At 46.1% G+C, this 16475-nt stretch overlaps 1 protein-coding gene and 1 long non-coding RNA gene across 19 annotated transcripts in view; one reads left to right on the top strand and one right to left on the bottom strand.

Moving 5' to 3' along the window:
* Window positions 1-16475, top strand: part of znf395b (zinc finger protein 395b) — an 81565-nt gene that overhangs the window by 57214 nt on the left and 7876 nt on the right. Inside the window, exons 1-4 of one of the 5 annotated variants that reach the window (XM_052524335.1) lie at window positions 6097-6252; window positions 7512-7657; window positions 7843-8039; window positions 8516-8634. In XM_052524335.1, the coding sequence (XP_052380295.1) occupies window positions 7541-7657; window positions 7843-8039; window positions 8516-8634 (433 nt within the window). In that variant the 5' untranslated portion in view covers window positions 6097-6252; window positions 7512-7540. Of the gene's footprint in view, window positions 1-6096; window positions 6253-7511; window positions 7658-7842; window positions 8040-8515; window positions 8635-16475 lie in introns of those variants that run through there. The other 4 variants (XM_052524331.1, XM_052524333.1, XM_052524332.1 and 1 more) reach the window with 4 other exon arrangements.
* The window catches only part of LOC127931472 (uncharacterized), a 66945-nt gene that overhangs the window by 37901 nt on the left and 12569 nt on the right, over window positions 1-16475 (bottom strand). The gene's annotated exons all lie outside the window — the stretch shown is intronic.

Raw genomic sequence — 16475 nt, forward strand, 5'->3', positions numbered from 1 at the left:
CTATATAGTGCACATTGTTTTTAGTGAGAATATCGTCAGTAGAGTTGAAAATCCGATGGAATCACGTTTAACTTGGATTTTTTATTCGGTATGTGGGAATTGAACAGTAAACTGTGGTTTTATGTGTACTCCCATCATCACGCACAGCCTTTATCTGCAACAGGACAATTTGATGAAAATCTGGTGGAAAATGCACATGTTGTTTTATGCATATTTTTTTCCTGAAAAAAAAATATGAAGACAACATGCAACAATTTCTAAGACTTTGCTGAGTTACAGTTCATATACAGTTAAAGCAGGGGGACACGTCTGGCACTGCAGGATTTGAGTCCCTGGCGGCGTAGTGTGTTACTGGATGGTAGACTTTGTTACTTTGGTCCCAGCTCTCTGCAGGTCATTCACTAGGTCCCCCCCCGTGTGGTTCTGGGATTTTTGCTCACCGTTCTTGTGATAATTTTGACCCCACGGGGTGAGATCTTGCGTGGAGCCCCAGATCGAGGGAGATTATCAGTGGTCTTGTATGTCTTCCATTTCCTAATAATTGCTCCCACAGTTGATTTCTTCAAACCAAGCTGCTTACCTATTGCAGATTCAGTCTTCCCAGCCTGGTGCAGGTCTACAATTTTGTTTCTGGTGTCCTTTGACAGCTCTTTGGTCTTGGCCGTAGTGGAGTTTGGAGCGTGACTGTTTGAGGTTGTGGACAGGTGTCTTTTATACTGATAACAAGTTCAAACAGGTGCCATTAATACAGGTAACGAGTGGAGGACAGAGGAGCCTCTTAAAGAAGAAGTTACAGGTCTGTGAGAGCCAGAAATCTTGCTTGTTTGTAGGTGACCAAATACTTATTTTCCACCATAATTTGCAAATAAATTCATTTAAAATCCTACAATGTGATTTTCTGGATTTTTTTCTCATTTTGTCTGTCATAGTTGAAGTGTACCTATGATGAAAATTTACAGGCCTCTCTCATCTTTTAAGTGGGAGAACTTGCACAATTGGTGGCTGACTAAATACTTTTTTGCCCCACTGTATAAGGCAGTCAGTCAATTGAAATAAATTGAAATAAATGCATTAGGTCTATACACTGGGGAGCCAGTCCCAGCCAATCAGAAAAGTTTTTCCACACAAAAGGGACAGAAATATTCCACAGCACCATGCCCTCCACCCTCAGACGATCACACAGGTGAAGAAGACACGTGGAAGTCTTGGGCTGCCACGGTTACACGTGTTCTGCGGTTGTGAGGCCAGCTGTCACGCCCTGGTCTTAGTATTTTGTGTTTTCTTTATTATTTTGGTTTTGTATCATTCGTTATTATCTTTATTAAAGCTGTATCGAAATAACCACGCTGCATTTTGGTCCTCCTCTCTTTCATCGGAAGAAAACCTTAACACCAGTTGGACTTACTGCCAAATTCTCTAAAATAACATTGGAGGTGGCTTATGGTAGAGAAATGAACATTCAATTCCCTGACAATAGCAACTTGAGACATCTGTGGCGCAACTGTGTAATGATCATGATGTGTAATCAGCTTAATATGCCACACCTGTCAGGTGGATGGATTATCTTGACAAAAGTGAAATGCTCACTAACAAGGATGTAAACAAATTTGAGAGAAATAAGCTTTTTGTGCCTAAGGAACATTTCTGGGATCTTTTATTTCAGCTCATGAAACATGGGACCAACACTTTACACGTTGTGTTTTATATTTTTTGTTCAGTGCAGCATATTTACATGAAAATCTGTCACCAATTGGATGGAACACTAGCTACAGTCATTCAATTAGATCATGTCAGTTCAAAAAAAAAAAAAATTGGTAAATGAGTCTCGTTAGTCTAGCCAGGGTGAATCAGTGTAGATGTGCCAGGGTGAATCAGTGTAGATGTGCCAGGGTGAATCAGTGTAGATGTGCCAGGGTGAATCAGTGTAGATGTGCCAGGGTGAATCAGTGAAGATGTGCCAGGGTGAATCAGTGTAGATGTGTCATGAATCAGTGAAGATGTGTCAGGGTGAATCAGTGTAGATGTGCCAGGGTGAATCAGTGTAGATGTGCCAGGGTGAATCAGTGTAGATGTGCCAGGGTGAATCAGTGTAGATGTGTCAGGGTGAATCAGTGAAGATGTGTCAGGGTGAATCAGTGTAGATGTGCCAGGGTGAATCAGTGTAGATGTGCCAGGGTGAATCAGTGTAGATGTGCCAGGGTGAATCAGTGTAGATGTGCCAGGGTGAATCAGTGTAGATGTGCCAGGGTGAATCAGTGTAGATGTGCCAGGGTGAATCAGTGTAGATGTGCCAGGGTGAATCAGTGTAGATGTGCCAGGGTGAATCAGTGAAGATGTGCCAGGGTGAATCAGTGAAGATGTGCCAGGGTGAATCAGTGAAGATGTGCCAGGGTGAATCAGTGAAGATGTGCCAGGGTGAATCAGTGAAGATGTGCCAGGGTGAATCAGTGTAGACGTGCCAGGGTGAATCAGTGTAGATGTGCCAGGGTGAATCAGTGTAGATGTGCCAGGGTGAATCAGTGTAGATGTGCCAGGGTGAATCAGTGTAGATGTGCCAGGGTGAATCAGTGTAGATGTGCCAGGGTGAATCAGTGTAGATGTGTCAGGGTGAATCAGTGTAGATGTGCCAGGGTGAATCAGTGTAGATGTGCCAGGGTGAATCAGTGTAGATGTGCCAGGGTGAATCAGTGTAGATGTGTCAGGGTGAATCAGTGTAGATGTGTCAGGGTGAATCAGTGTAGATGTGCCAGGGTGAATCAGTGTAGATGTGCCAGGGTGAATCAGTGTAGATGTGCCAGGGTGAATCAGTGTAGATGTGCCAGGGTGAATCAGTGTAGATGTGCCAGGGTGAATCAGTGTAGATGTGCCAGGGTGAATCAGTGTAGATGTGCCAGGGTGAATCAGTGTAGATGTGCCAGGGTGAATCAGTGTAGATGTGCCAGGGTGAATCAGTGTAGATGTGCCAGGGTGAATCAGTGAAGATGTGCCGGAGTGAATCAGTGAAGATGTGCCAGGGTGAATCAGTGAAGATGTGCCAGGGTGAATCAGTGTAGATGTGCCAGAGTGAATCAGTGTAGATGTGCCAGAGTGAATCAGTGAAGATGTGCCAGGGTGAATCAGTGTAGATGTGCCAGGGTGAATCAGTGTAGATGTGCCAGGGTGAATCAGTGTAGATGTGCCAGGGTGAATCAGTGAAGATGTGCCAGGGTGAATCAGTGTAGATGTGCCAGGGTGAATCAGTGTAGATGTGCCAGGGTGAATCAGTGTAGATGTGCCAGGGTGAATCAGTGAAGATGTGCCAGGGTGAATCAGTGTAGACGTGCCAGGGTGAATCAGTGTAGATGTGCCAGGGTGAATCAGTGTAGATGTGCCAGGGTGAATCAGTGAAGATGTGCCAGGGTGAATCAGTGTAGATGTGCCAGGGTGAATCAGTGTAGATGTGCCAGGGTGAATCAGTGAAGATGTGCCAGGGTGAATCAGTGAAGATGTGCCAGGGTGAATCAGTGTAGATGTGCCAGGGTGAATCAGTGTAGATGTGCCAGGGTGAATCAGTGTAGATGTGCCAGGGTGAATCAGTGTAGATGTGCCAGGGTGAATCAGTGAAGATGTGCCAGGGTGAATCAGTGAAGATGTGCCAGGGTGAATCAGTGTAGATGTGCCAGGGTGAATCAGTGTAGATGTGCCAGGGTGAATCAGTGAAGATGTGCCAGGGTGAATCAGTGTAGATGTGCCAGGGTGAATCAGTGTAGATGTGCCAGGGTGAATCAGTGAAGATGTGCCAGGGTGAATCAGTGAAGATGTGCCAGGGTGAATCAGTGAAGATGTGCCAGGGTGAATCAGTGTAGATGTGCCAGGGTGAATCAGTGTAGATGTGCCAGGGTGAATCAGTGAAGATGTGCCAGGGTGAATCAGTGAAGATGTGCCAGGGTGAATCAGTGTAGATGTGCCAGGGTGAATCAGTGTAGATGTGCCAAGGTGAATCAGTGAAGATGGGCCAGGGTGAATCAGTGAAGATGTGCCAGGGTAATTCAGTGTAGATGTGCCAGGGTGAATCAGTGTAGATGTGCCAAGGTGAATCAGTGAAGATGTGCCAGGGTGAATCAGTGAAGATGTGCCAGGGTGAATCAGTGTAGATGTGCCAGGGTGAATCAGTGTAGATGTGCCAGGGTGAATCAGTGAAGATGTGCCAGGGTGAATCAGTGAAGATGTGCCAGGGTGAATCAGTGAAGATGTGCCAGGGTGAATCAGTGAAGATGTGCCAGGGTGAATCAGTGAAGATGTGCCAGGGTGAATCAGTGAAGATGTGCCAGGGTGAATCAGTGAAGATGTGCCAGGGTGAATCAGTGAAGATGTGCCAGGGTGAATCAGTGAAGATGTGCCAGGGTGAATCAGTGAAGATGTGCCAGGGTGAATCAGTGTAGATGTGCCAGGGTGAATCAGTGTAGATGTGCCAGGGTGAATCAGTGAAGATGTGCCAGGGTGAATCAGTGTAGATGTGCCAGGGTGAATCAGTGTAGATGTGCCAGGGTGAATCAGTGAAGATGTGCCAGGGTGAATCAGTGCAGATGTGCCAGGGTGAATCAGTGTAGATGTGCCAGGGTGAATCAGTGAAGATGTGCCAGGGTGAATCAGTGTAGATGTGCCAGGGTGAATCAGTGAAGATGTGCCAGGGTGAATCAGTGTAGATGTGCCAGGGTGAATCAGTGAAGATGTGCCAGGGTGAATCAGTGTAGATGTGCCAGGGTGAATCAGTGAAGATGTGCCAGGGTGAATCAGTGAAGATGTGCCAGGGTGAATCAGTGAAGATGTGCCAGGGTGAATCAGTGTAGACGTGCCAGAGTGAATCAGTGAAGATGTGCCAGGGTGTAGTGTTCATGGCCTAATTACCCACCAGGGCACCCACTCATTTTGTTAGTTCCTCTCACTCAGATATCACAGTAACATGGCATAAGATCGACTGAGGTGAATGAAGCTACAGCAACCAACGTTTTAATGGCTGGTGTAAATTTTGCTTGTTTTTGCTGTTCTCCAAATTGCATTTTAGAGTTTTTAAATTGCATAGTAATGCAGTACATGAGCTTCAACTTTCTTCCTGGATATATGTGTGTGGGAGGTTACCCCCTCCCCTCAGGACCCCTGAGGCGTTGCATGATGACGTTGCACAGGGAAACCCATTATGATGATGTTGCACAGGGAAACCCATTATGATGACGTTGCACAGGGAAACCCATTATGATGACGTTGCACAGGGAAACCCATTATGATGACGTTGCACAGGGAAACCCATTATGATGAACAGGGAAACCCATTATGATGACGTTGCACAGGGAGACCCATTATGATGACGTTGCACAGGGAAACCCATTATGATGACGTTGCACAGGGAAACCCATTATGATGACGTTGCACAGGGAAACCCATTATGATGACGTTGCACAGGGAAACCCATTATGATGACGTTGCACAGGGAGACCCATTATGATGACGTTGCACAGGGAAACCCATTATGATGACGTTGCACAGGGAAACCCATTATGATGACGTTGCACAGGGAAACCCATTATGATGACGTTGCACAGGGAAACCCATTATGATGACGTTGCACAGGGAAACCCATTATGATGACGTTGCACAGGGAAACCCATTATGATGACGTTGCACAGGGAAACCCATTATGATGACGTTGCACAGGGAAACCCATTATGATGACGTTGCACAGGGAGACCCATTATGATTACGTTGCACAGGGAAACCCATTATGATGACGTTGCACAGTGAAACCCATTATGATGACGTTGCACAGGGAAACCCATTATGATTACGTTGCACAGGGAAACCCATTATGAACATTTTATATTTGAACAAAACTATCTTCACATTGAAAACACGCATCAAAAAAAAAATCTGAAGAAGTAAAAATCTCTGGTCATTGTGTTTCATGTAGCCTATTTTCTCTGGCGCAGTTCTCCCTCCGTCTGTCTGTGTCTGTGCGCGGAGGGTATCATTTTGAACTCGTAACCTATCACCCAGATCTGCCCTTGTGCAGTCTGATATCTCGCGCTGTGGCCAGCTGTCGCTCTCCGCACTGCTCCACCATACGCGCGCACGTAGCCACATCCGCACAGAGCGCATCCTGCAATCCGTTCCCCAACCAGCCACCCTTCCACTGGTAGTCATCAAGGCAGACCCGGTGGAGACGCCTACTTTCATTCACTCTCCAAACTGGACACAAGAATCTCGATCGCTCTAACGGTAAATATCATCATGTTTTATTATTAAATAGGATAGTAGTAATGTTTAGAAAATATTAATAACGTTAGTGAGGGGTTTGCTTTTTTATACATGTTTGGGCATGTTTGTAATGAGGGGGATTTCCAAATCGTTCTGGGTTGCCGGGTAGGATAGATGTTTTCATTGAGTTCATCGGTGTTGTTTTGAGATTTCTCTATTTTCTTTTCACTATTACAACACATGACTTCGGACTAATACGAAAATGGCAATATTCTCAGGGAAATTATACTACTTTTTATTCAACATTAAGCGGATATGACTATTATCCCATCACCATCTCCAACGCTCCGGCCGAAACTCGTGTCCGAACACGTTGTCAGAAAGGGGTGTGTAGCCTGGAAAGAAGCTCTCAGCCAATGAGCGCCCGTCTCCTCCACAGTAGGGCTGTTTACTAGTGGATGTGAGCGCCTATTGGACTAGACGACTATACCTCCAGGGTCTTTACTAGCCTATCGGCACAGTCCCCAAATAATGCCGTTTAAAACAAGTCTATGTTTTAAAATCATAAACGTTAGGTTAAACAGAAATGGGATATTGTGCTCCACTAAAAGCCACTCAGGAGTCCACACAAACTGCACACTTGCTACCTCTCGGTCAGTCAGACAGAGAGGGGTGTGTGATCTTAGAAAAACAACACTCTCGGTACAGGATGATGTCATTGGTTGTGTGGTTGACTTTTAGGAATTTTCGCAACATCACTCCTTTGTTAGATGGAAACTGTAATTACACATGCCGATAAACATGTAATTACCAGTATTGATTGAAGTAAAACATTTTGTGCTGTGATTTACATTCCAAAACATTACATAATATTTATATGCACACAAAAAAAAAACATTATTTGCTGCTTTCCTTCCAATGAAGAGATGGCTTTTATTTTATGGTTCTAGAATAGCATAACTTTTATTTTATGGTTCTAGAATAGCATAACTTTTGTTCTATGGTTCTAGAATAGCAACTTTTTTTATGGTTCTAGAATAGCATAACTTTTGTTCTATGGTTCTAGAATAGCAACTTTTTTTATGGTTCTAGAATAGCATAACTTTTATTTTATGGTTCTAGAATAGCATAACCTTTGTTCTATGGTTCTAGAATAGCATAACTTTTATTCTAAGGTTCTAGAATTGCATAACTTTTATTCTATGGTTCTAGAATAGCATAACTTTTATTCTAATAGAACTTCATGATGTATCTTAGATTTTATTTATTTTTATTCTGAGCTCCTCCAGCCTCTACCAGCAGCAGCACCATGGCAACCAAGAGACCAGAGGACAGGATCTCTTCTTCAGGACCACAGTCATGTCCCTCTACAGCAGTAAGACCCACAGACACCAGGCAGCTTGGGGCAGAGACACAGGAGAGACTGGTAAGTGGACCCATACAAGCAGAGATAGGAAGAAGGAATCCTTCATTCAATGTCAATATTTTGTGGGTATCTAAAAGTATTGTCACAGTTTTACTGTACAGGTGTCATTGTCTCAACTGTGCCTCCATCTCTGCGTCTCGCCCATATCTTATCAGTGTTGCACCTCTGTCCCTGTCTGTCTGCAGGTGTACATGCAGTGCTGTGGGCAGGAAGCCCCTAACTTGACAGAGAGGAACGGTCATAGGAAAATCATGGCTAGGAACCGTCAGGGCCCAGTCTTCGTGCCCCAGGGGAGAACTGAGAGGGTCTGGACCCACCCCCCGGCTCCCCAGCAGACTACAACTCCCACAATACCCTCCTGCCCTGTGTCTGCCCCTTACAGGTAGGCTCTCTCGCTGTGGGCATCCTTCAGCCTAAAGCTGTTCTTCATCTTGTCACACCACCTTACAACATCAACTGTTATCTTGGTACTCCTCAACGGAGTCTCCGTTCTTCATCTTGTCACACCACCTTACAACATCAACTGTTATCTTGGTACTCCTCAACGGAGTCTCCGTTCTTCATCTTGTCACACCACCTTACAACATCAACTGTTATCTTGGTACTCCTCAACGGAGTCTCCGTTCTTCATCTTGTCACACCACCTTACAACATCAACTGTTATCTTGGTACTCCTCAACGGAGTCTCCGTTCTTCATCTTGTCACACCACCTTACAACATCAACTGTTATCTTGGTACTCCTCAACGGAGTCTCCGTTCTTAATCTGCTCCTCTTCTTTAAGTTGTCTGTTTAGGTGAAGATTGTGATCGTTGCCCCAAGACTAGATCCATCTTGTAATTAATGCCCCCCTCCTCAGTTTCTGGAGCCCAGGGTCGGTGGAGATGGATGAAATCATGGCAGCCATGGTTCTGACCAGTCTGTCCTGCAGCCCTGTGGTCCAGAGTTCTCCTCAGAGTCAGAATGACTCGCTACCAGGTAGGTTAGTCAATAAATCAGAACCATCTTGCTCTTCCTTTTTTTCCTCACTCACTCACACACACACACACACTGACCCAGTACCAGGTAAGTCAGTGTGTCACGATCGTCGTATGGAATTGACCAAGGTGCAGCGTGGTGAGCGTACATTCTTACTGTCAACTGTCACAAACAAAACAATAACACAACAAAACGAACGTGAAGCTCAGTGAGGCTGTACGCACAAACGAAGACAACTACCCACAACTACCAAAAGGGAAAAAAAGGCTGCCTAAGTATGATTCCCAATCAGAGACAACGATAGACAGCTGTCCCTGATTGAGAACCATACCCGGCCAAAACATAGAAACAAACAACATAGAATGCCCACCGCACATCACACCCTGACCTAACCAAATAGAGAAATAAAACATCTCTCTAAGGTCAGGGCGTGACACAGTGAGGCAAACACACAGATAACCAATTGCAACCCAGGGTTTCAATTACACATTTACTCTTTGAGTTGCCCAACCTGCCCTCGTCTCCCTGGAATTGGAACCTATTAAGACAGTGGTTGTAGCCCTGAACCAGCTCACCTGATTCACCTAATCAAGGGCTTGACAGTTTAAATTTAAATCAGGTGTGCTAGCTCTGGAATGCTTAAAATACATGGAAAAGCTGAGGGTTCCTGAGGAGAAGTTAAACACCAACAGAAGTCCCCCCCTCTCAAACATGGTTACATAGTAACCACCAACAGAAGTCCCCCCCTCTCTAACATGGTTACATAGTAACCACCAACAGAAGCCCCCCCCCTCTCTCAAACATGGCTACATAGTAACCACCAACAGAAGCCCCCCTCTCTAACATGGCTACATAGTAACCACCAACAGAAGCCCCCCTCTCTAACATGGCTACATAGTAACCACCAACAGAAGCCCCCTCTCTAACATGGCTACATAGTAACCACCAACAGAAGCCCCCCCCTCTCTAACATGGCTACATAGTAACCACCAACAGAAGCCCCCTCTCAAACATGGCTACATAGTAACCACCAACAGAAGCCCCCTCTCTAACATGGCTACATAGTAACCACCAACAGAACCCCCCTCTCTAACATGGCTACATAGTAACCACCAACAGAAGCCCCCTCTCTAACATGGTTACATAGTAACCACCAACAAAAGCCCCCTCTCTAACATGGCTACATAGTAACCACCAACAGAAGCCCCCCTCTCTAACATGGTTACATAGTAACCACCAACAGAACCCCCTCTCTCTAACATGGTTACATAGTAACCACCAACAGAAGCCCCCTCTCTCTAATATGGCTACATAGTAACCACCAACAGAACCCCCCTCTCTCTAATATGGCTACATAGTAACCACCAACAGAAGCCCCCCTCTCTAACATGGCTACATAGTAACCACCAACAGAAGCCCCCCTCTCTAACATGGTTACATAGTTACCACCAACAGAACCCCCTCTCTCTAACATGGCTACATAGTAACCACCAACAGAACCCCCCTCTCTAACATGGCTACATAGTAACCACCAACAGAACCCCCTCTCTAACATGGTTACATAGTAACCACCAACAGAACCCCTCTCTCTAACATGGTTACATAGTAACCACCAACAGAAGCCCCCTCTCTCTAATATGGCTACATAGTAACCACCAACAGAACCCCCTCTCTCTAATATGGCTACATAGTAACCACCAACAGAAGCCCCCTCTCTAACATGGCTACATAGTAACCACCAACAGAAGCCCCCCCCTCTCTAACATGGTTAAATAGTAACCACCAACAGAAGCCCCCTCTCTAACATGGTTACATAGTAACCACCAACAGAACCCCCTCTCTCTAACATGGTTACATAGTAACCACCAACAGAAGCCCCCCTCTCTCTAATATGGCTACATAGTAACCACCAACAGAACCCCCTCTCTCTAATATGGCTACATAGTAACCACCAACAGAAGCCCCCTCTCTAACATGGATACATAGTAACCACCAACAGAAGCCCCCCTCTCTAACATGGTTACATAGTAACCACCAACAGAAGCCCCCTCTCTCTAACATGGTTACATAGTAACCACCAACAGAACCCCCCCTCTCTCTAACATGGTTACATAGTAACCACCAACAGAACCCCCTCTCTCTAACATGGTTACATAGTAACCACCAACAGAAGCCCCCTCTCTCTAACATGGTTACATAGTAACCACCAACAGAACCCCCCTCTCTCTAATATGGCTACATAGTAACCACCAACAGAAGCCCCCTCTCTCTAACATGGCTACATAGTAACCACCAACAGAAGCCCCCCTCTCTCTAATATGGCTACATAGTAACCACCAACAGAAGCCCCCTCTCTCTAACATGGCTACATAGCAACCACCAACAGAACCCCCCTCTCAAACATGGTTACATAGTAACCACCAACAGAAGCCCCCCTCTCTAACATGGTTACATAGTAACCACCAACAGAACCCCCCTCTCTAACATGGCTACATAGTAACCACCAACAGAAGCCCCCCTCTCTAACATGGTTACATAGTAACCACCAACAGAAGCCCCCCTCTCTAACATGGCTACATAGTAACCACCAACAGAACCCCCCTCTCAAACATGGCTACATAGTAACCACCAACAGAAGCCCCCTCTCAAACATGGCTACATAGTAACCACCAACAGAACCCCCCTCTCTCTAACATGGCTACATAGTAACCACCAACAGAATCCCCCCTCTCTAACATGGTTACATAGTAACCACCAACAGAAGCCCCCTCTCTCTAATATGGCTACATAGTAACCACCAACAGAACCCCCTCTCTCTAATATGGCTACATAGTAACCACCAACAGAACCCCCCTCTCTCTAACATGGCTACATAGTAACCACCAACAGAAGCCCCCTCTCTCTAATATGGCTACATAGTAACCACCAACAGAACCCCCCTCTCTCTAATATGGCTACATAGTAACCACCAACAGAAGCCCCCTCTCTCTAACATGGCTACATAGTAACCACCAACAGAACCCCCTCTCTCTAACATGGCTACATAGTAACCACCAACAGAACCCCCTCTCTAACATGGTTACATAGTAACCACCAACAGAAGCCCCCCTCTCTCTAACATGGTTACATAGTAACCACCAACAGAACCCCCTCTCTCTAACATGGTTACATAGTAACCACCAACAGAACCCCCCCTCTCTAACATGGCTACATAGTAACCACCAACAGAAGCCCCCTTCTCTAATATGGCTACATAGTAACCACCAACAGAAGCCCCCTCTCTCTAACATGGCTACATAGTAACCACCAACAGAACCCCCCCTCTCTCTAACATGGTTACATAGTAACCACCAACAGAAGCCCCCTCTCTCTAACATGGTTACATAGTAACCACCAACAGAACCCCCTCTCTCTAATATGGCTACATAGTAACCACCAACAGAAGCCCCCCCTCTCTAACATGGCTACATAGTAACCACCAACAGAAGCCCCCCTCTCTCTAACATGGTTACATAGTAACCACCAACAGAAGCCCCCTCTCTCTAATATGGCTACATAGTAACCACCAACAGAACCCCCTCTCTCTAATATGGCTACATAGTAACCACCAACAGAAGCCCCCTCTCTCTAACATGGCTACATAGTAACCACCAACAGAAGCCCCCCTCTCTCTAATATGGCTACATAGTAACCACCAACAGAACCCCCCTCTCTCTAATATGGCTACATAGTAACCACCAACAGAAGCCCCCTCTCTCTAATATGGCTACATAGTAACCACCAACAGAACCCCCCTCTCTAATATGGCTACATAGTAACCACCAACAGAAGCCCCCTCTCTCTAACATGGCTACATAGTAACCACCAACAGAAGCCCCCTCTCTCTAACATGGTTAAATAGTAACCACCAACAGAAGCCCCCTCTCTAACATGGTTACATAGTAACCACCAACAGAACCCCCTCTCTAACATGGTTACATAGTAACCACCAACAGAAGCCCCCCTCTCTAACATGGCTACATAGTAACCACCAACAGAACCCCCCTCTCTCTAATATGGCTAAATAGTAACCACCAACAGAAGCCCCCCTCTCTAACATGGTTACATAGTAACCACCAACAGAACCCCCCTCTCTCTAACATGGTTACATAGTAACCACCAACAGAAGCCCCCCCCTCTCTCTAACATGGTTACATAGTAACCACCAACAGAACCCCCTCTCTCTAACATGGCTACATAGTAACCACCAACAGAACCCCCCTCTCTAACATGGATACATAGTAACCACCAACAGAACCCCCTCTCTCTAACATGTGGCTACATAGTAACCACCAACAGAACCCCCCTCTCTCTAATATGGCTACATAGTAACCACCAACAGAACCCCCTCTCTCTAACATGGCTACATAGTAACCACCAACAGAAGCCCCCCTCTCTCTAACATGGCTACATAGTAACCACCAACAGAACCCCCTCTCTCTAATATGGCTACATAGTAACCACCAACAGAACCCCCCCTCTCTCTAACATGGCTACATAGTAACCACCAACAGAAGCCCCCCTCTCTCTAACATGGCTACATAGTAACCACCAACAGAACCCCCCTCTCTCTAATATGGCTACATAGTAACCACCAACAGAAGCCCCCTCTCTAACATGGCTACATAGTAACCACCAACAGAAGCCCCCTCTCTCTAACATGGTTACATAGTAACCACCAACAGAAGCCCCCCTCTCTAACATGGTTACATAGTAACCACCAACAGAAGCCCCCTCTCAAACATGGCTACATAGTAACCACCAACAGAAGCCCCCTCTCTCTAACATGGCTACATAGTAACCACCAACAGAATCCCCCCTCTCTAACATGGCTACATAGTAACCACCAACAGAAGCCCCCCTCTCAAACATGGCTACATAGTAACCACCAACAGAAGCCCCCCTCTCAAATATGGCTACATAGTAACCACCAACAGAACCCCCTCTCTCTAATATGGCTACATAGTAACCACCAACAGAACCCCCCTCTCTCTAACATGGCTACATAGTAACCACCAACAGAACCCCCTCTCTCTAACATGGTTACATAGTAACCACCAACAGAAGCCCCCTCTCTCTAACATGGTTACATAGTAACCACCAACAGAAGCCCCCTCTCTCTAATATGGCTACATAGTAACCACCAACAGAACCCCCCTCTCTCTAATATGGCTACATAGTAACCACCAACAGAACCCCCCTCTCTCTAATATGGCTACATAGTAACCACCAACAGAAGCCCCCTCTCTAACATGGCTACATAGTAACCACCAACAGAACCCCCCTCTCTCTAACATGGCTACATAGTAACCACCAACAGAAGCCCCCTCTCTAACATGGCTACATAGTAACCACCAACAGAAGCCCCCTCTCAAACATGGCTACATAGTAACCACCAACAGAAGCCCCCTCTCAAACATGGCTACATAGTAACCACCAACAGAAGCCCCTCTCTCTAACATGGCTACATAGTAACCACCAACAGAATCCCCCCCTCTCTCTAACATGGCTACATAGTAACCACCAACAGAAGCCCCTCTCTCTAATATGGCTACATAGTAACCACCAACAGAACCCCCTCTCAAACATGGCTACATAGTAACCACCAACAGAAGCCCCCCTCAAACATGGCTACATAGCAACCACCAACAGAAGCCCCCTCTCAAACATGGCTACATAGTAACCACCAACAGAAGCCCCCCTCTAACATGGCTACATAGTAACCACCAACAGAATCCCCCCTCTCTAACATGGCTACATAGTAACCACCAACAGAAGCCCTCTAACATGGCTACATAGTAACCACCAACAGAACCCCCCCTCTCTAACATGGCTACATAGTAACCACCAACAGAAGCCCCCTTCTAACATGGTTACATAGTAACCACCAACAGAACCCCCTCTCTCTAATATGGCTACATAGTAACCACTCAACAGAAGCCCCCCTCTCAAACATGGCTACATAGTAACCACCAACAGAAGCCCCCTCTCAAACATGGCTACATAGCAACCACCAACAGAAGCCCCCCTCTCAAACATGGCTACATAGTAACCACCAACAGAAGCCCCCTCTCTAACATGGCTACATAGTAACCACCAACAGAACCCCCTCTCTCTAACATGGCTACATAGTAACCACCAACAGAAGCCCCCTCTCTCTAACATGGTTACATAGTAACCACCAACAGAACCCCCCCTCTCTCTAACATGGCTACATAGTAACCACCAACAGAAGCCCCCTCTCTCTAACATGGTTACATAGTAACCACCAACAGAACCCCCTCTCTCTAACATGGTTACATAGTAACCACCAACAGAAGCCCCCCTCTCAAATATGGCTACATAGTAACCACCAACAGAACCCCCCTCTCAAATATGGCTACATAGTAACCACCAACAGAAGCCCCCTTCTCTAACATGGCTACATAGTAACCACCAACAGAACCCCCTCTCTAACATGGTTACATAGTAACCACCAACAGAAGCCCCCTCTCTAACATGGTTACATAGTAACCACCAACAGAAGCCCCTCCTCTCTCTAACATGGTTACATAGTAACCACCAACAGAACCCCCTCTCTCTAATATGGCTACATAGTAACCACCAACAGAAGCCCCCTCTCTCTAACATGGTTACATAGTAACCACCAACAGAAGCCCCCTCTCTAACATGGCTACATAGTAACCACCAACAGAAGCCCCCTTCTCTAACATGGCTACATAGTAACCACCAACAGAAGCCCCCCTCTCTAACATGGTTACATAGTAACCACCAACAGAACCCCCTCTCTCTAACATGGTTACATAGTAACCACCAACAGAAGCCCCCCTTCTAACATGGTTACATAGTAACCACCAACAAAAGCCCCCTCTCTAACATGGCTACATAGTAACCACCAACAGAAGCCCCCTCTCTAACATGGCTACATAGTAACCACCAACAGAAGCCCCCTCTCTAACATGGTTACATAGTAACCACCAACAGAAGCCCCCTCTAACATGGCTACATAGTAACCACCAACAGAAGCCCCCCTCTCTAATATGGCTACATAGTAACCACCAACAGAAGCCCCCTCTCTAACATGGCTTACATAGTAACCACCAACAGAAGCCCCCTCTCTAAATATGGCTACATAGTAACCACCAACAGAACCCCCCTTCTCTAATATGGCTACATAGTAACCACCAACAGAAGCCCCCTCTCTCTAACATGGCTACATAGTAACCACCAACAGAACCCCCTCTCTAACATGGCTACATAGTAACCACCAACAGAAGCCCCCTCTCTAACATGGTTACATAGTAACCACCAACAGAACCCCCCTCTAACATGGCTACATAGTAACCACCAACAGAAGCCCCCCTCTCTCATGGCTACATAGTAACCACCAACAGAAGCCCCCTTCTCTAATATGGCTACATAGTAACCACCAACAGAACCCCCTCTCTCTAACATGGCTACATAGTAACCACCAACAGAACCCCCCTCTCTCTAACATGGCTACATAGTAACCACCAACAGAAGCCCCCCTCTCTAACATGGCTACATAGTAACCACCAACAGAACCCCCTCTCTCTAACATGGCTACATAGTAACCACCAACAGAACCCCCCTTCTAACATGGTTACATAGTAACCACCAACAGAACCCCCTCTCTCTAATATGGCTACATAGTAACCACCAACAGAACCCCCCTCTCTAACATGGCTACATAGTAACCACCAACAGAACCCCCCTCTAACATGGTTACATAGTAACCACCAACAGAACCCCCTCTAACATGGCTACATAGTAACCACCAA

The sequence above is a fragment of the Oncorhynchus keta genome, chromosome 8 (genome assembly GCF_023373465.1).
Source record: "Oncorhynchus keta strain PuntledgeMale-10-30-2019 chromosome 8, Oket_V2, whole genome shotgun sequence".
Taxonomy (NCBI): Eukaryota; Metazoa; Chordata; class Actinopteri; order Salmoniformes; family Salmonidae; genus Oncorhynchus; species Oncorhynchus keta.